Source organism: Rattus norvegicus, chromosome 7 (genome assembly GCF_036323735.1).
Source record: "Rattus norvegicus strain BN/NHsdMcwi chromosome 7, GRCr8, whole genome shotgun sequence".
NCBI lineage: Eukaryota > Metazoa > Chordata > Mammalia > Rodentia > Muridae > Rattus > Rattus norvegicus.
Window position 1 is genome coordinate 105745766 of NC_086025.1, and position 21432 is coordinate 105767197.

General features: G+C 43.0%; 1 protein-coding gene across 9 annotated transcripts in view; it reads right to left on the reverse strand.

Moving 5' to 3' along the window:
• The window catches only part of Col22a1 (collagen type XXII alpha 1 chain), a 237471-nt gene that overhangs the window by 125990 nt on the left and 90049 nt on the right, over window positions 1-21432 (reverse strand). For all 9 annotated transcript variants that reach the window (XR_010053430.1, XM_063264443.1, XM_039080218.2 and 6 more), the window contains 6 exons: window positions 20138-20182; window positions 15886-15930; window positions 15500-15529; window positions 15209-15262; window positions 11139-11192; window positions 658-711 (listed from right to left, as the gene is read on the reverse strand). Coding sequence is in view for 8 of the 9 variants with exons in the window: in XM_063264443.1 (XP_063120513.1) it covers window positions 658-711; window positions 11139-11192; window positions 15209-15262; window positions 15500-15529; window positions 15886-15930; window positions 20138-20182 (282 nt within the window). In the remaining variant the exon portion in view is untranslated. The remainder of the gene's footprint in view (window positions 1-657; window positions 712-11138; window positions 11193-15208; window positions 15263-15499; window positions 15530-15885; window positions 15931-20137; window positions 20183-21432) is intronic.

A 21432-nucleotide genomic window follows, 5' to 3' on the forward strand; every position in this document is an offset into this window, starting at 1 on the left:
TTCAGTATCCCCGGCTGGCTGAACTTACCAAGGAGCTCAGCTTTCACAAAGAATATGGTTTAGGACCACCTTTTTAAGCTTGCTATGTGTGTTTGCTTTAATAACATTTTTATTTTATTAAAATAAAATATATTTTCTTATATTTTTATAAAACATATTTAAATATGACTGTATATATTAGTGTTTGTTAGACAAAGCAATGTACCTCATGATCTTATTTTTGTTCAACTATAGAATGCCTTTGAACATATTTACCCCCATTACCTTTCCTTCTCCTAGCCTGCTCCCTCTAGTCCTTTTCCTCTTTCCAAGGAGTTCCACTTCTTTCATGTAGTGTGTGTGCATGTATCTTTGCATGTGCATTTGTGTGTGTGTCCATGTGTGCATACATACATACATATGTGATCATGATTCCAAATGAGAAAGAAGTAGCCTAGCTTGCTTTCTGTGTTGTTGTTGTTGATGATGTTGTTGTTGTTGTTGTTAAATTTTTTTCATTTGTTTGCTTTTTCAGGAAAATGGATGTAACTGGTTGTCATTCCTTCTAGTTCTCTGATGATGACTACCAAGATGCCTGTTGAAAGCTAAGAACTGCTACCAGGCCATTGAGTGAGAGGAAATAGCATTCCTATGGGGAAACTAGAAGGCAGTTCTTACCTGTGGTCCCACTGATCCAGGGGTTCCTGGTGGACCCACTTCACCTTTCTTCCCCTGAGTACAGAAGAGAAGCCACAGTTAAGAGTGAAGCATCATCCCACAAAGCCTGAGGAATAGTGTCTCTCAGGAAAATCCTGTCTCAATAACTTGAGTTCACTGCTTAATGGGTTACATCCCCAGGAGCACCTCACAGAGGTCTGGTGTAGGAACAAATAGGGCTCATGTTTGGGGCTCCAAGAGGTCAGCTTCTTCCCCTCTCTCTTTAAGTAAGATTAAAGATAACACATGGCCCAACATTCACAAAGCAGAGCAAACAAGAATATTGTTTATTGTGTGTGTGGTTTGCTGTTGCTATACATACAAATATATTGAAAGCATCTTTTCATGAAATATATTCCTATCATGGTTTACCATTCTCCAACTCTTCCCAGATCCTCTTCACCCTCTCACATACCCAACTCCATGACTTTGAAGCCCCTGGGTCTCTTGGCATCCTAGGTCTGCCAAACGTGCCTGATAGTGGTCAATCTCCCAGGGAAACTGTATGAACAGACATGAATCTCTCTCCCGCTCTCCTCTCTAACTCCTCACCACCTCTTCCACTCTTCAGAATGATTGCATGGTAGCTACTGCCTTCATGAGCCTTGCTTTCCAACTGTAGCTTCCCTGAGCTGCATTTTACAAGAGGACTGAGGGTACCTCTGCCCCCACCTTGTCCGTCACATAGTGGTCACTCTATTTATGTATGTAATCCTCCACCTGTGGATAAGCAGGTCACTGAGTCTGTTTGCATCCTTCTGTGGTATGAATTGCGCAGTTAATGTACTGCATCTTTGTTGAGTTCATCGGAGCAACCAACCAGGTTAGACCCAATGCGTGACATGTATATGTGTAGCAGGTTTTGTCTTTCCCAAGACCCAGGCATGGTTCCTTATCTTTGCCTCTTAGCTTCTTTTGCCCTTTACTCCACCCTACCCTCCTTTTCCTCTTTTCTTTTCCTTGCTGTCGTCCTTCCGTTTTCCTCTTTCCTTCCATGCTTCTTCTCTTCCTCTTCCTCCCAGACCACATGAGCACTTAAGGCCTTTCTTGGCAGTGGGACATCCCCACACGCTGAGTGTAACTGAGGCATAAAACTGGGGGATGCAAAGGAAGCAATCACGGAGCCCCAAGAGTCTGAGTGTCCTGGATGGAGCAGAGCCATCCATGGAGTCCAGGGTTGAAAACAACCACATGGTTTGTTTACCGTGTGCAGGAGCTGAAGCACACAAGCGGTCTGAAGACAGAGTGAGGTTTGTCAAGTCCCACCTGCCTGCTCCCATACTCCATCCCACCCAAGCATCAGATCACCCCTAGATTACTGCAGAATCCCCACATACATAGCTTCCTTCACTGCTTTCCCCCTTATAGTCATAAGACATCTACTATATTCCTTCTGCCCAAACATCACAATGTTTCTTAAATCAGACCAACATTTCTATGTCCCTAGATTGCCCTTCATGACCCCATTCCTGCACTTTTGTCTCATTTCTGTGGGCCTTCCTCCACATCCAAACATTATGGCTTCACCCCTCTGCTTTGAACAAGACCCCAATGCCTTTCTCTCAGGTGTTCTTTCTACATGAAGAGTGGCCTCTCCAGAGACCCATTTGGTCTCTGCTCAAAGACTGTCTCACCTGACTGTCTCCTTGGAAAAGACCTGCAAGCAGCATTGTCTCCACTGGCTGTGTCCCCTCACCCTGTAGGACATCCCTTAGTTTCTGTTACTACCAATATTCCATTGATTTCTGTGTTTATTTACTGCCTCTCTGCCCTATTAGGACACAAACCATTCAGAAGCAGGTGCTGGTTCTGGTTTTATTTGCTATCTACTTTGAGGGCCCAGAACAGTACCTGTCACATGGTAGATGCTTGGTATATATTTGTGGGCTGAATAAGTTGCATTTTAGGTGGATGTGAGCCAACTGCAAAGACACTAGCAGTAGGGGAAACAGTGTGCGTTTGAGGTAAAAGATATCAAAAAGATGGAAAGATTCTGTGTGGCAATTTTTTATCCAGTCATGACCCTAGAGAACTTGACCTGCAGGGTTGCCTGTGATGATACCAAAATTGAGTTTCTTGACACTTATTGGGTAAAATCAAAGTGTAGTCACAGAGACCTTCAAAAGCAAGCCATGCCTTAGATTCACCTGGTCTCACCTTGCATCAGATCCTGCTCTGGTAACAGTGTATATTAAGAGGATGATCGTGAAGAGAGACCATTCCCTTTCCTCCTCAGAGTAGAAAAGAGACACCTTGAATATTCTACCTGAACAGATGTCCCTCCTCTTTCCCCAGGTTATCTCACAGAAAGTTGCTGGTTATTTACAAGATTAATTCAGGACCAATACAGCATCATCTCCCTGTTGAAAGGAATGAAACACTGAATGGGTTCTGGGAGGAAGGACAGAGGACAAGGAAGGATGTGAAAACCTGGCTGTTGGCTGAAAAGAATACCTCAGAGTGATTTCTACCCCTCTTCCTATACAGGGTGGAAAAGGAAGCAAGAAGGGTGAGTTCCCCTCACAGACTGGAGACTGTGAGGTCTCTGCTTCCTCAGCAGGCCAGGATTACTTCAGAGGAATGACAAGACCCTCTGATGAAAATGAGCTATGTAGCAGCTGTGAGGTCAGGAAGAGCCCCCTTGCCTAGATGTGAAATACAGCAATCTAGAATGGCAGACAAATGTGGTGGTTTGAAAGAGAAATGTCCCCCACAGGCTCAAATATTTGAACACATGGTGCCCAGTTGGTGATGCTGCCTGTCTGAGATGGAGGCTGCAATATTGCTGGAGACTAGCTTTGCATGTCTATAGCCTCAGGCTAATCCTGTCCTCTTCTCTACTGTAGAGCTGCATCTAGAACTGAGCTTCTTGCTCCTGCCACCACACCTGCCCTTTGCTGTCATGCTATCCCCGCCATGATGGACTTTCAGTGCTCTGGAGCCATGAGCCTAAGTAAACTCTTCTGTAAGTTTCCCTGGTCATCGTGTTTTATCACAGCCTCAGAAAATGAATATAAGACATGATAGCACATAAGAAACTTTTGGCAAGAAAAGAGGAAGGCAAAGAAGCCTACCAACTAAAGCAAATGTCCCTAACATTAGGTTTTCAGTACAGAGGTAAAAGTCTAGGTTATGACCAGGGATCAGAGAAGGCCATGAATTGTGTTCTCAAACTAGCATCATGAAGCTGCCTCTCTCCTGAAAAGAACAGCATCTTCATCATAACATTTGGGGGTAGCCACACTGTAGTCAGCTGTGTCCCCTAAGGACATGCTGCTGACGTCCCAGCACCCATAGCCACCAGGTGCCTCCCAGGGATCTCTTACTCCTTCCCTTGTGGCAGAGACCATCTCCTCTAGCACTCACTGGGGCATTTGTACAGCGAGTCAATCCTGCTAAGGGAAAAGAAACTGAATCTAAGCTTCGCACCTCTAAAACAGCAGAAGCTCTACAACAGGTATAAGATACACTGGAGCTCTCTGACCTGAAGATCCCATACCCAGACATCCTACCCTCTTTTCTAACAGCATCCAGTAATAAAACTCCTGGCTGAGTTTTATAAAACTGTTCTGGGCCCTCAAGGTAGAGACCAAATAAAACCAGAATCAGCTGGGAGGTTTATCACAGCTCTAACGCCCCCTTAGGCCTTCGAGACCATAGCCACACTTCTGTCTCTGTAATAACTCCTCTCCATTTCAACTGGACAAAAATCACAGCCTGGGGCAACGCCACTTCTTCCAGGAAGACCCCAACAATAATGAGAATTATAGGCAAAATGGGGAAACACATTGGAGATAAACATTCCCTACTATCATCCACAAATGAACGAGTTAGCATCTCAAATGCTAGGCACAAAGCCCCAGGCAGCTGTGTTAGCTTCAGCTGAAGCCAGGGAGCAGCTGCTGTGCACTTCCTGAATTTGACAGGTTCTTCTGGAATAAAGAGTGATTTTACTAACAGTAGTCTGCTTCCTGAAATTTTAATTTTCTTCTTTTTCAAACTGCGGCCCAGCACAATATCTGGATAAGTATTCGTAATTTATCACAAGGGCAGATTTTTCAAGTGATTATGGATGCCAAAATGTTAGTAAAACTGCTATTTCCAGGGCAGCATGTCTGCCCATGGAGAGAGGAGAGGCTGATAAATTCCAAACAGCAGCGAACCTAGCTAGGATGTGTTAACACAGCCACTGGCAGGGCCATTACCATACAAAAGGCTTTGGCTGTGCCTGTCAGCTAATATGTGCCTTATGGTCTTTCACTCAGCTCTTTTCCATGCCTCCAAATGTCTACAGCGATCATTTTCCCACTGTTTGGATCTGAAACCTGGTGTTCTGGGACTACTTAGAATGTCCTAACAAAACCCTGGCTCCTGGCCCTGGAATGAATCAAACAGTAGCCTGTGGCCCAAACACTGCTCCCATCTGGTCCAGTAGGAAGTTTTAACAATGGAAAGTGGAACAAATGCCACCCAAACTGCCACTGACAAAAGCCTGCCATGTTTCTCTATGAAATCTGACAGAAGTCAGAGCTGGTGTGCCAATCGTTAGACTTCAGTGCCAAGGGAAACAGATTAAAGGGCTACACATCTGGGGTACCACACAAATGTACCTGATTGGATAGTAAGAGCCCTGGGTCTCTCTACAAAGAGCCCACAGCTGGGAAAACAGCTCAAGGTTTTGATCTCTTGAATGGTGACAATGACAATAAGGCTCAGGTTGAGAAGGGGGTGGAGTCAGGCAGAACTGGCTCTAATCAATCCCACTGTCAAGTCTGGGTGATGCCGGGGGACTCTAACACATTTCTTCTTGGCTCTTGTCTTGGATCCCTAGTTAGTTAACTAAGACTAAGCTTCCATACCCCATAGTACTTTGTGAAAAACTAAATGACAAACATGAAAGGAAAGTTGGGGTGGGGAGACTCAGTGGGTAAAATATTTCATGAGAATGAAAGCCTGAGTCTGAGCACCAGTAAATTAGCACTAATGGAAAGAGACAGACTCCAGGAGCTCATGGACCTTACAGTGTATCCACTGTATCTAATACAATCAAGGAACCCTGTCTCAAATACTATTGTGGAGGAAATATATTCAGTGGAAAGAAAACGCCTAATATTGACCTCTGGCCTGCACACACATATAAACGACTACGCGCACACGCAGAGAAAAAATTGCAAAGATACAGTCCTGCCAACTATTTGTTTCTACCTCCTATTGGCTCTACGCCTGCCAAGATGAATGTCATTTGAAGAGTGTGCCCTTGTGACACACTCTTAAATAGGAAACAACACGGGCAATACAGGGAGTCTCTGTCTTGGGGAGAAGGAGAGCCTCAAATCTGAGAGGGTCATCTCTTTAGTTCTCATTAACTGGTGAGAGGAAACCAGTAGATATTAAAATAACCCAAAGGGCTGAAAAAGGTTGCTGTGAACTTGTGCAAAGAACAGAGATCAGGAGGAGTTTAGGAAGGGAACTGCTTCTTACTGGGTTTTCAGGATTCAGTATTCCAAATTTTATACTTAGCTGAATTTCTTAATAGAATTTTGTCTTGTCAAGACAAGATCCTGCTAGGACTCAGCAGGAAAGAGCTACATGATACCCAAATTCTCTCCTCCCATACTGGACATTTTCATGTCCAAGGTTCATACCCAGGTGACCAGATCCCAGTCCTGGGTCCTGTCTTTCTCCACACCACACAGTCACGTGTGCACAGAGACCTGATTCTACACTTGATTCATTTTCTCTGGCTCACAAATTATCTAAAGACATTACCAACGTCATTATACACTTCTGTATATTCCAAAGGACTCTATTGGATACATTTTCACACATATATAACCTTGTGTTTTATAGATGTGAAAGGCTAATAGTGCAGATGCAAAACTAAGAAGAAAAGTTCTCACTCTTGTAGTTTTACATCCTACTGGTGAGAAGACAAGCTTTCATCAAGAATGGTTTCATCAAGGTCCTGATGGGACAGGTGTCTGGGGTGGACAATACACGGTTTTTGTGAGGGTTGGGGGTGGGACAGTGAGACTCCTGGAAGCCTAGAATATGCAAGTGCTATAGGTTGGCTCTGGCTCTCCACTATAATGTTCCAGACTCAGATGCAACTGCTCGGGCCCTATCTCCAGCTGACAATGGTTCCTGCTTCTTTCTTACCTTCTAGATCAGGCAAATGGGTAGGCTATGGCAAAGTGCACCATATCTCCCTCCACCCTAAGCAAGCACTTATCTATTGTGCTGTAACAAGGGGACGGGCATCTCTGCAGCCTGGATACTGATCCTCTGCCTTCACCATGCCATTGGCCAAAGCATCAACTTTGTTTAAAATGAATTCATTTACCTTGTAAAATATTCTGCTGTCTGCCTATGGCTAATCTCTAAAGAAACGGGCCTAACTTCCTTCCCCTACGTGACATTTTAGTCTGTCTCCATTGACAGGTCTCTATGCCTGGTTTTGAAAATCTGTTCCATTCCTTCGCGGAGCCTGAGTATGCATCCTGACATTTAGGAGTGCTTCTTGATGCTTCTTCAATGGAACTCAATGGGGCGGAAATGACAAGTGGCAAGCAAGAGAAGCAGAGATACAACTTTTGAGGAAGTCATCCTGTCTCAGGCATTCCTGACTCAGCCAGGGACTGTCACAGGAAGCTGCTTCTGAGTCCACCACATCTCAATTAGCTGCTTCTCTTTTCGGTTTTGTTGCAGGCATTAAACTCAAACGACGTTCACAGGCTGGAGCACAGCCAGAAATGGTGAGCAATTCCAGAGTATCAAAGGGGCAGGGCACTAGCCACACCCTTGGTTCTTCCAGTGCACCCTGTAGCAATGTCTTACTTATGGCTTCCCTCTGTTAGACCACGGACCTTCTGGAACCACCTTCTGCCTATTACCTAGTCTTCTCCCTGCCCAACCGGTGAACGGGGCATCAGCAACCTCCGCGGCCTCCGTGTCTCCAGCTCTGGGCTGAGTTCCCATCTTATCAATCGGTCATCAGGGGGCCCCTGACTGATGGTCTCCCTTCTCCTGATAATTGTTCCCGAACCCAAATGGATGGGTTGGGAATGAGAGTCTGGCTCCTGACTGTGGTATCAAACATCACAATGAGCGAATGCAGTCAGGCACAGAGAAGTCAGAACATGCTGAGCACTGGGGTAAATATTTGATGAAATTTCAAGCAGATTTGGTTGGATAATGGTATTATGGTTCAGTCTCTCATGAAATCCTTTATCTTTTGGAGACAGTGTGCTGAAATATTCATATACAAATTGTGGGACTAAGAATTGCTTCCAACTCAAGCCCGGTGGTGGGCAGACTGAGTGTTGATATAAATAAAACAGACTTTTCAATGATTTCATAAATTCTGAAGTGGATATGGGGATATAGAGGTTCACTTAGCTATTCTTTCAACATTTGCATATTTTCCCATAATAGAACCAACATAGTGGAGGCAACACGTACTGTTCCACACTTGATACAAAATGAAAGCCACAGTCCTTCAGTAGCCTACAGGGCTAAACACTGATTGTCCTCAGGTTCTCTTACTACTTTATATCCCCTGCTAGACCCTTGGTGGCTCTGAGGATCCTTTGCCTAGATATGCCAAGCAGCCCCTGGCCCCAGGGTCCCAGCTAAGGCTGATCATGTCCTTTCCACAGCTGTCAGCCTGGCCGGCCGCCTCACTGCCTGAGAGTCTGCTCAAACCCATTATCATCTTTGGGACCTTTCTGCATCACCTGCTCAAACACTAACAGCTGTGTCTGCATTCCTGCACCTGCCGGATATCAGCAGCATGAGGGCAGTTACCCTCAGTAGACCATTACGGTGGACAGTCGATGATGAAGAAACATTTGTTGAAATGATGGACTTAGAGTAGAAGGAAATGGAGGAAGATATAAGGCTAGGGTAGGATGAAGGGAAAAGACGAAAAGAGCAAGGAAAAGATGTGGAAAGGGGAATGGAAGGAGCAAGGTCCCCAGTATAGTTTCAGCAGGGCTGGAACAAGAGGCCATGACTGTGGCTCTTGGTGGTTTTGACTGATTCATGCCCAAACTAGAGAAGTGTAGATGATGCTGCTGGATGTGATCAGTGCACAGACGTCATAGCTCTATGAACACTTCCTGTGTCCTGTAACCATCTTCAACATCCCACTTACTACAAGGCTGCCCCATACAGCACTGCTCCCACATCACTCCCTGGAAGCCCAGCAGCTCTAAGCTGGGCTTCCCTTCTCTTCTGAATATCTCATCATCTTTATCCATCTCCCCAGAGACCTGATCAAGCTTAGCTTTAGGGGACTTTGAACATTAGACTGCAGAGCCCTACATCTTCTGGACAAGTTCTGAGATAGATAGCAGAATAGGACAATGTGTGGAAACCTATGGTACACCGAGAGATTGAGCAAAAGGCAGGCAAGGTTTGGAGAAGTATGTGGTCCTGGGCAGGTATACCTGAAGGGTCATTAAGCAACTGCATTCTTCAAAGGTCTGACCTTGATTTACAGAAGCCACTGCCAGGTCTGGCACACAGTTGGGGCTTGCTACATTCATGTCTCATTGCACTTGGGTCACAGCTCTACCCTATCCTCTCCATCTTTTTGCTTCCCTTGAGTCTCTTTGTCCTGTTCACTAAATCTCAAAAACTGATATATGTGCTCAGTCCCCAAGTCCCTTAATCTGTGTTAAGACTGAACTAAGCCAAGCTCACTTTTATATGCGGTTGAAGTAGCTCACAGAGTTTAAGTACTACTCAGCAAGGCAGCAGCCAATTTGGGAAGCACACACAGTAGGTTGCAGGAAATCCTAGACAATAAAGTATGGGCCTGATCAGCAAGATGTTCCTTCCCCACTCAGTGAGTAAAGGAGAGATGCAAATAGAAACTGTTCATAGTTATCTATATGTAAAGAGTTCTGTGTATCATTCTAATATTATATCGGGGAAAGCAGCACTGCAGAATTTCAATGACACTGGTGCATAAATATTAAGTATATATAACGTGTGAACATGGTTGCCTTCTCTTAAGATTGTATGTGAACACGTTCAGAGAATAAGATCCCCAACACTGCGACAATTTGCTTCCTATTCTGAGTTTCCTTTCCCTCAGCAATTCAGACTTCATGAAGCTTCACCACTACAGTAAGAAAGCAACAGGCTTACAAAAGCCAGGTGGCATACAATGGTCACATAACATGGATGTCAAGCCCACGTACTTGTTTCAAAACCTAGGCTCCTTCTACTACAGAGGAAAAAGCAATATGGGGACTGCTTCATTTGGCTGACAGGGGAAATTGAAACAGGCTATTGCTGAGTATCCTGAATGTGACTCTCTGTCTCACACCCATAGTCCCTTGGACACATCTTTCAACATCTTCCCTGGATTTTACAGCATTTGAGAGTTCACCAGTAGACAACTATAGCTAGAGTCTGTTAAGTGACAAGGGCCACACAGGATTTCAGGATGAAAGATATGGAGTGTTGTGGGCCCAGCTTTCTCAGTCAATCCATAGCATGCATATAAAACCTTCCTCCAAAGGAGATACATGATCTTCAGGCTAAACAGAACATTAAAGTAGGGGAGGGAATGCCTCTGCCAACCCAGGAGTCAATAGCTCCATTGCAAACCTGCAGAGTAGAGAAGCTTGCTGCTCCAGGGGCTGCCTGCCTCACTATTGGATTTATTTAACCTGTGGAGAGCTCCATATGGGAACAAGAAAAGAGAGCACAAGCTTCAGAGTTAGATTCCAGTAGATGTGCATGCATTCTACTAAAGACTCGGGACACGGAGCTGAACCTGAGTCCTGGCCCAGTTTGCCATGAAGCATCTAGCAGAATATCTGGTGTGCATACATTTCTTTAGCCCTCCTACCAAAGCCCGTTACATTATTCCAGGTATGCAAAGCTTTACACATGACAGCTACTAAATTAAACTAACTTAATTATTCAAATTTATTACCATGAGATAAAATGTTCAATAACAATATAGATCTTTAAATTAAAGTTGTAACACATTGGCAGATTGCAGTCTTTTCTCTTATACTTTACTCCAAATTAAATTCCCTCATCATCTCCTGTGAGAAGTTATGGCTACTACTTGCCTGGGTCAATTGCTTATCCCTGAATTATATACCCTAGTTGGCTTCTTTCTTTTAGGAATTCTGATTTCTTAGGGGCATGTGTGTCCTTGTGTGCCAGACATAGAGCCAATCACAGACTCTTCTCCATGTTTCCAAGGCCCAGATCAAGGCATAGAAAAGGTGGATTCTCAACCAGATTAATGAACTGAGCCCAGTCTTTCAGTTTTTAATATTCACTACAAGTTCCTGAGGCTGAAGAAGCTGGATAAGGAGACTCGAGTCCTCTGTCAGATGACATGCAATGGAGGCCATGCAATTGAGGCCAGTGTGGGAGGATGGCTCATCAGAAAGGGTACATGGTTTACTTACTCGGAGACCTTGAGGCCCTGGGGGTCCATCTCTGCCTTCTGGACCAATCAAACCCTTTGGCAAAAGAAAAAAGGAGAGAATGTTATATGTGAACTTCCATGGCATATGCTCACCCCTCTCACTCTCAGGGACAGGGACATGTAGATTGCATCCAAATAGGAAATTATAGGATCAGAAGGGAAGCAGCAATCCATGATCTGCCATCTACCCTAAAATATACAGATATGGGCTTTGAAACACGGTAAACCAGGAAGACATGAGCAGTGTCACATACTTTGCAGAAGAGTATGGCAGGAATGGCTTGGCTAATGTAGTAGTTTGCATAAAGCACACAGAGAAGAATCACCTAAACCAGCGTGTAACTCTTAAGTATGTCCACTCTTTCCATATTGCTGCCTCAGAAGGAATTAGCTTGGGTTTTCTGACTCCTGGGATACAAACAAACAAACAAAACCCAAACCAAAACAAAACAAAAAAAACCAAAGTATTAAAGTTAGTACAAACAGAGCTAAAAAGATGGCACCATTGTTAAGAGCATTTATTGATCTTGCAAAGGCCGTAGGCTCAGATCCCATGATGCACCTGGTGGCTGACAACCATCCATAGCATAAGTTAAAAGGGATCCTAATCTTTCTTCGGACCTCCAGAGGCACCAGCCATACATGTAGTGCATGCAGACAAAACACCCATCCATATGTAGTAAAAATAAATTAAAAAAAATAAAGTTGGTGCAAATAAAATTATCTAGGAAAGGTACATGTCAATTAGAGAGGGAATGTTGAAGGCTCTGAATGCTGTGTGACCTCTAAGGTGGGGGTCAGCGGACACTGTCAAAGCCTGATCATGTCTTCTATATAATGGAGATGGTGTATTCATCTGCTAAGCAATTGAGATGATCACATAAAGAGTGGATGGACCCTCAGGTCTCAACACTGCATCATAATTGTTCAGAACACATGAGACACTCAACTCAAGCTCTCACATCCTGCTGAATTTTGTACAGAAATGTCTTTCTTGAACTTCTTTCCTTATCTCAAATAATCAGCATCACATAGGCACAATCCCTATGGTCCAATGTTGCATGACTCTTTGGTGACAGATCCATATTTAGAGCCATGCTCCTTGCTTTCTATACTACCATGTAAATAGTAAAGGGAATCCATCCATGACATAGTATGAATGGCATACACAAATGCTCCTTCTTCATAAGGAGTGGCTTATGCCATGCATTGGTAAGATTACCAGAACCTACTTCATCCTAGGGAGGGAGGAACGTTGCCAGCATTCGGATGCAGAGTATCATGTGCTATTCCCAGGATATATTTTCCTCTCCCTGGGGTTGCTGAGGTTCAAAAACTCAAAACTTTTCTATTCTCCACCGAAGTCATTAAAACCAGCTTCCCAGTATTTCTCAATTTAATGAATATTTAAGAAGCACTGGATCTGTGGATGGGCTCTGAGATAGGTGCCACCAGGGATTCAAAAGAAGGACACAGGTTGAAATCCATGTAGGCTTAGCAAATCTCCAAGAGCACTGATTTGTACATCAGTCTGTTTAATCCACAGCATGATTATGTAATGAATGATGACAATGATAATTTTCGAGTTACAGATGAATCAGTTGTAACCCTCACAGCATGATTATGTAATGAATGACAACAATGATAATTTTCAAGTTAGAGATAAATCATTTGAGTACTAAAGTCACAGGGTACTGTTAGCAAATTTTGAAAGGATAACATAGGTCATGTGATCAAGGCCTTTGGCTTCTAATTGTGAGTGCCTTCCATGCCACCATGCTCTTTATCCACTCTAGTCATGTCCCTCTATAATATTCTCCGGAGTCTTCACTTTCAGGGACATCTCTCCACAAGTACACATTAAATCCCTATCAATATAAACCTTGTGGATTTCAATATGGGGGAAAATATTGATCCTAGCCTTAAGAAGTTTGCTTCAAGCATAGCAATAAAATGACTCCTAAGAGCATATTTCTACACCAGTTGATCAGAGCACTTTTCAACGTTCATCAGAGAAACTTCTAGCAATAGATGGGAGTTAACTGGAGAATACAGACTTTGTTGAGCACTCAGGCCTAAAAGGGATGTCTTTATCCTGTCTCCCAAGACTTAGAGATCTATGTGGAAGGGGAGGCAGGGAGACTATAAAAGTCAGAGATAGTGGAAGACTCCAAAGAAATAGTGTCTTAAAGACACAACAGGACTGATACACACATGAACTCACAGACACTGCGGCAGCACACACAACACCTGAGCAGGTTGACAACAGGTAAAATCCCAGCACTAAGAAAGGATGTGGACACAAAGCTACACCTCCAACCAAGATTCTATTTGCAATTGTCACCTTCTGGGAAATGCAAAATCAGTTTTCCCCAGTGCAGTATCACTGGGTATATCAACCATAATCCAGTGTAGGCCCCATGCCCAGGAGTACTCCTCAAGCACAAAGAGACTTCATTTGGGTATAAGTGTGTGTGAGTGCTTGCTCAGTTTGCTTGTTTGTGTGATTTTTGTCTCATTTGGTATTTTGTTTTGCCATTGATTTTTAAAAACATCTTTAGTTTGCTTGTCTCTATTTTTTTCTTTCATTTTTTTTGTTTCTTTATTGAGAGAGAGAGAATAAAGTTAGATGACTAGGAAGAATCCCAGGAAGAGTTGCAGAAGGACAAAGAACATGATCAAAATATACTGATGAAAACAAAGGTAATAAAAATGAACAGAGAAGGTAAAACACACACACACACACACACACACACACACACACAGAGAGAGAGAGAGAGAGAGAGAGAGAGAGAGAGAAATGTAACTTTTAAAAAACATTGTATAAAAACTTTTTAAAAATCAAAGTTTAGTTCTAGAATTGTGTTTTCTTTTAATAGCCTTTATCTGGGTATTTCCTGAACTCTGACTAAAGTACTTGCGCTATTAATGCTTTGTATTGTACAAAGTCCTACTCTTGAGTGACAAGAGTGTACTGCACAGGACACCATCTTCAGTACCTTGGACAGTTCCCCCAATAGCTGTTAAGGAGGAGCATAAGAAAGCTTCAAGGCCCTCCCCATTATACACTTCATGATGAAGAGCACCTAGGCTACATAGACACCCAGTTTGATTTTTTTGTTTTGCTTTTTAATAGCTTTTCAAGCCAGCCAATTACTATCACACCAATTCCTTCACGGTGGCAGATAAGTATAGAAATTCATTGTTTTCCAATCATGGATCTACGTTCTATATTTACACCCACACAGAACCTAATTCTCTCGAAGATTACAGAAGATATCTATTGTCCCAAAAGTTTTGATGCTAATTTGTTCTAATTACACTGAAATCAAACACTATCTAGGTTTCTTTAATTTTCTACCATCACTGTGCCCCAATAATGAACAGAGCCTAAAGCTTAGTGTGAATCAATTTAGAGATGCAGTTCCTTCATTTCGCTCAATAAAATACAGTGATGTAAAAGACTCAGAATCATGTTGCCTAGAAGTATAACTTTAACCCCCAACCCTGAGAGAACTCACTATTTCAAATGACCCCTATGGAGTTCACTGCATTTTCATTAATTATCCTTAGAAATTGAATGTTCACCATAAATGGTCACAGGGACCCTTCATGTCCTCCTCACAAATGATTATTTTTCACATCATTAGGTCCCTAATGGAGGCAGAAATTAATGGCTGTATGCACAGAGCCTCCACACAGTCAAAGCTAATTGGAGGGGTGGACAAAGCAGATATGCATGAAGTGGTTCAGTTGACATTTAAGTGCCTGATCTGAACAGAAACTGACACACCAAGAGTCCCTGATCATGGCCTGCTTGGGAGAAGGGGGTCTCAATACAGGCTGCATGACATCTGTACTTGATCCTGTACCAGCAGCAAGGCCACCTGCCTATAGTTTACTGTCCTGTGGAGAATGGTGATAACCCTGGTACCTACCTGAGTGATAACATGGCTTCTGAAATAATTCTCTATCCAGCAACAGGATAGACTATACATTTCCAGACCCATAGGTATTAGGCATACCCACCATTAAGGAGTAGTGACTTACAGGTGCTCCTGGAGGCCCAGGTAGGCCTTGGTGACCTCTTGGTCCGGGGGCTCCCTGAGAAGACAGGCAACAGGCATTAATCACTATATTCCTCTCTACCTGATCAGGGACACCACCACCCATGGCCCTTTGCTGACAAGAACTTATTTCCCAAAAGGCACCTAAGGCATGCAGGCATTTGATTCCCAGGTGGAAGTCAACTGGACATATCCCTGGGCCCAACCCCCACAGCTGTGGCCTTTCTTCTGCTACAGCTTGAATCCCCAAAATAGAAAGACCCATTCTACATACCTGCTCTCCCTTCAGGCCCTCTCTCTGCACCTGAGAGACAAACAAGATTAGCAAAACTATCATCAGGCCAGTAATGAGCCACCCTCAGTTCCATTTCAGGTATCTAGTCCCACATGCCACAATGATTTCTGACTCTTCTCAAATAGAACCCAATGTTTGGTGTTGAATGTTCTTTTTGCTTAAATGTTTTAACAGCAAACATTGAGAACACATAATAGTGGGGTTCATGGTAGCCTTTTCATGCATGCATATAACAACCCCTGATTCCTCCCTCAGCAAACCACTAACTGCCTATAGATCCTGTCATCAAATGAGTTCTCTATGTTTAGAGGTCAGTACTCTTCCAGTGACCCAGGAGTGCATGGGTCCCACTAACAGTGACTCACCACAGAGCCTGGCACACCAGGGGGTCCGGCAGGCCCCACATCTCCCTGCAGAGAGACAGAAAGCACATCAATAGTTATTGCTGCCACATTCTCCTTTTTGCCTTTTCCCTGGCTTTTGCTTATCCTGAGAACCAAGAAGATCTTCTCTGCGTTCCATCACACATATCAGCATTGTGCTTAGATATCCTCCTACTTTGGAGTATTCTAGAAGAACAACCAATTCTAGTGGAAGACGTGAGATTTTTTTTTTAATTTTCTCTTATCAATGTTCAGTTCTAACTGGCTGTTCTGTGAGATTTGTCATATCTACACACTGCTTTATAAATAGCACTGGGCCACCATTCTGGGGATACACCTGATAGTAGTAGGCTCTTTGTTGGACACAGAAAGAGCAGAAATTTCCACCTTTGAAGTTCACAGTTTAGCACATGGTCAGCATTTCATCAAATATCTACCAAATGAGTATAAAGAAAATGCTGTAAGAATTCCCATGCATTTTCAATGTTACCAGACAGTCATGTTCCATGACTTCCCCTCCTTCATGTGTAGCTCACATGGGCTATGTTGGCTCTGCTTCTGTCCAGTTGCCCAGGCCATGAACTGCAACTTAGTTCTACATGAGATGTATCTGTCAATTATTGTAATACAAAACCCTGGATTCCATGACTCCAGTGCCAAATGGCTGAGGCAAGGACACTGCATTTAGATAACACCCCTAGCAGGAACACTTTTCTCTTGGGTCAATCAGGATTTATTGAGACAGGATCTCTAGCTTAACACATAGCTTTACCACTTTGGTTATCTTTCTTAAACAGTCTTTCCTGGGGATCCCCCATTTCTGACTTTTCCATCTATCAAGTACCAGGGTTACAGGCAGGGCACCATATCAGTCTATTTCTTAATTTAAACAGCATTACAGTGCTTTATCCACTGAGATCTTCCCTGACTCTCCAACTGCTCTTTTCTATGTCAAAAGGCTTACATAAAACAAAACAGGAAACCTGCAATTTTATAAGCAAATTTTAAATTTACATTTAAAAAATCTAATACACAGCTTCCCTTGCTGTGCATTTTATTTGTCTCTCACTATAATAATTGAGTTCTGCCTGACAGAAGCCTTAACTTTCTCTGAGTTACCACACAAGGGACACATACAACACACACACACACACACACACACACACACACACACACACACACACACCCCTCTGCATTCCCACATCGTGCATTTAAAACATTCTATAATCTGTCTAGGCACCTTCATAACAAGTACTCGTGAACATACATGTCCCATTTAATCAAGCTCTGGCTCAAATAATTTAATCTGCATTTCTCTATAGATATTTAACTTCTTTGAGCTGGTTCTATTTACTCTATACCTCCACAAGCTTTATTTATACTTTGGCAACATAGTATTGACCAATGAAACACCATGACAAAACCAACTTGAGAAGGGAAAGATTTATCCCGCTTACTCTTTATACCATAGACCCTTATCAAAAGGAAATCAAGGCAGGAATTGATACAAAAGCCATAGAGGAGTATTGCTTACTGGCTCATTTCTTAGACCTCACAGCCTGCTTATAACACCCAGGACCACCACCCAGAGGTTAGTAACACCCACAATGAGCTGGTCCCTCTCATGTCAATCATGAAATGTCCCATAGGCATGTCCACAGTTCGATCTGATGGAGGCATTTTCTCAATTGCACTTCCCTCTTCCTAAATAACCCTAGCTTGTATGGAGTTGACAAAAACCTATAGAATAGTATGTAGCTATACTGTAATGTTGTGTGAATGAGCCACACACATATTGACAGGCAACATTATAGACAGCAGAAAAATGAATCTCTGTGGCTCGTTATGAGAAGGCATCACTTGTCATTAACATGACTAAACAAAAACAAGTGCAAATAAACGGTTATGAAATAAATCATTACAAGTTTAATTACTTGCAGGTCATAATGAGATAAAATCTCTTGGTATATTCATTTTTCATTGAGCAAAATAATAGCCTAGTAGCTATCCATAAAATTATGTAAATATAACCAATAGTTATTGAACAGTTTCTATTGACCATGCCGTTCTCCAAGAACCTAATATAGATGAAGTTTTTCTCTGAGTTAACATTTTTCTATCTTAGAAATGAAGAAACTGAACCATAGAAATATAAATTGCTCAAAAAAATTAATAATGAATATATTCAAATCTTTTCTAGAGTCATATTTTCAATTATATGAAATAACCTTTGTTTTAATGGTTGATTTAGCTGCTGGGAAAACTAACCCCTAGGATGACCCCCATAGTCTAGTATTGGTACACAATGCAGGAATCTTCACAGTACAGTGATCTCTATGTGCCCAATTTTAAGTACAGAAGGATGCCATTGTGATTTCCACATTGAGATTCTAAGAAGGGCTGTGGCTTCTACTGGGTGGTTTGTCATTTCTCTTAACTCAAGCCATGGGCTGTGGGAAGCAACCTCCACTGTGAACACTGTTATGGAGAAGCTACATAGCCCCAAAGCACTGAGGACTGGATGACCACCACGGACTGACAACATAAGAAACAAGGGCTCTGATCCCTAGGGCACTCTTAAAATAACCACGCCCTATTTCCGGAGACCTCCAGAGTTGGGATAACATGTGTCCCTAGATTATTGCACTGAAATACCATGAAATCTTGAAGGCTTTCTGATAAGCTACAGTGGTTTGGGGTAATTTGTTATATACCAATGGCTAACTGACACACTACAGATGATCTAGTTCAGTTTGCAACACAACCTAAGATGCTCTGACGTTATTGTGCATCTTATATGGTCATGTAGATTTAAGAAAATCTATCGTGGGGTCTTAGGCAAGATAGTATTTTTTTAGTCCCTGTCTTTTATCTGTAAAAAGAATGTCCCAATGGTTCCAATGTCTTTTTCAATGGCTGTGAGACAGCAAATGTCTATAAAATCTTAGATTCTCTCTCTCTCATAATGAGAGGCACCAGACCATGTAAGCCTGGCTAATTTGTAATTATCTCTAGGAATGCCCCAAGTAATGTGGTGACTTGTGACACAGACAGTCCACCTTTGCATTTCCCACAAGAAGCAATAACTCATCATTTCCCCAAATATGAAAGAATAAACTAAATCTTCAAATAATGCAACAGGAAGACTTAGAATACAATCAACACACACACACACACACACACACACACACACACACACACAGAAACAAGCATCATTCTTTGGTCTTACTGACCTGAACAAGTAACTTATTTTAGGATTTTAAATCCCTGCAGGAGTGTATTAAAATCCTAAGACTGGAATAATACAGCAACGCAAATCTCAACTGGGCCAGCAGGGGAGAAAAGTTAACTCAGCTAGAAGAAGTCGAGGTGTGCAAGAGGGAAACATAACAATCTCTAGCCCTGTCCCTCAGTGGAGGCTTTTGCTGTTAATTTCTATTGACTCACTGCACACCACAGGTGCTTCTGCAAAGCATTCAAGGAAATGTCTTCTTTTACTTTAACTATTTGCAGGAAACCCATTTTCCCCAGATGACCATCATCTGCCGCCTCCTGCTAGTCACTCTGAGAAGCAGAGATTCGAGGTTTCTCTGATCCAACCACCCCCAGCCTCCCTGTACACTTCCGTGTGGGCCGCTGTCTCATTTCCTCTAAATTCCTCTAGGCTTCAGTAAGAAGATCATCTATGGTTCTCCCCCAAGTCCACCTCATCCTTCCTGCTGTGAAACCTAATGCACACCCACTCCCTTCGCTTCTACTCTGACTAGAATGCCTGGCATCCATCTTCATTGACACTTCACATCCTAGGAAGATCCTTGCTTGCCCTTTTGGTTAAGATGCAAAATTCTAAGTACCACATTCATTAAACTAAGCCCTGCTGAAGGCACTCCAGTGAGAAGGGATATGGTGAGTAGAGATTTCAGAAATGACCCAAAACATTTGTACAACTGTTAGGAAGAGAGAAATGAAGGAACGAGTACAAAGAAGTACAAAGATGTTTTTATGATTATTATTTTTACTTATTCATAGCATTTCTGAGTCCAAATAGCATTTTAAATAACGAAAGATTTTAGTTTATCTGGATATTGTGCAGTTTTTCTATTTCAGGTTTATTTTTAATGGGCATTTATTCTTGAGTTTGGAAAACAATTCAAGAAAACAATTCAAGCTTCTACTGTGTGCACCCTCTTCCTAGAGCTCAGTGTACCCATCCCCCAAGTTCTGGCTTGCTTACCTTCTCTCCCTGCAGTCCTGCCACACCAGGAGGTCCAGGTCTTCCCTGGAGGAAAGAAAGTGAAGGTGGGTTATGACAGGCTCCAGGGACGTACAGAGATGGGGATGAGGCCTTCAAGGAAGTGTAACCTGAGAAGCTGGATTCTCCTCAGGAGCCCAGGTTCCCTGATACCAGCTTCCCAGCTAGTTTCCTTTCCTACTAGGAAGTTCTTCCTTTGGCAATCTAAATTCATCATCACCATGTTTCCATTTCTGGAATCAAGCTGGTATTGCAACTGGACATCACAGTTGGAAAAGTACACAAGGCTACATTTTGCATAAAGATAGGAGGATCAGAGAGAGGAACTCACATAGGCAGAAGCATGAAGAACCCAGATTTGCCTTGGGCCAGAGGGCAGAGGGCAGAGTCTGATGGAATCCTTTGGAAATACTGGTCCCTGGTAGTCTCAAAACTGAGAAGAGTCTGCCTATACTTAGGCCATGACTAGAAAATCGCCATGGGGAAACTGATACCTAAAGAGGTAGCATGTGAGATGTCAAAGGCACACACTGCTCTTCATGTCCTTGCAGCGGTTCCTCCTGCAGCTACAAAGGAAGGGATTTGCCCCTTATGCTTCTGTGTTATGCTCCTCAGGAAATGGAAGGACTTCCCAAAGAGCTGGATGAGCTGTGGCTACCCACCAGGAGACAGAATGCAAGGGGAATTTACTGTAAGCCACAGGAATGTGGCCATCTGTCCCCAGCACTCACACTTCCTTCTGAAGGAAGCCACCAGTCTGCATTTTCCAATTTGGCCTTCCAGAACCAAAGCCATAGATGTAATTTTTCATAAGCAATCCTTGGGTCCATGACAATACAGTCATGATTTCTTCATGGATTTCACAGTTCCATCTCCTTCCCATATCAATAAATCCTACTATACACAGCCCTGTCTCCTTCATCTGCATCAACGCATCTTGCTGGGATCAATTCATTCTACATGCTGAGCACTGGGGCTACTTGTAATTGTTTTTCCCAGAGGTGCGTGGTAGGCACTACCCCTGTATGCTCACCCCTCTGAGTATGCACACCATCCAAGGGCTTTACCCTATGACAAGATATCTTATCACCCAGGGTACAATGGATGCAAAGCAGTGGGATTGTTGGAATCCCTGCGGTGTTGGAGTTTACAGAACCAACACAGTTGATGTCTTTGGATTTATACTACTGTTGCTCCCAATAAGCAGGAAAGAAGCTGAGGTTTGCACAGAGGTTCACTCATTCCTGTACCACGGATCATGGCTCAGCTCCCACCTA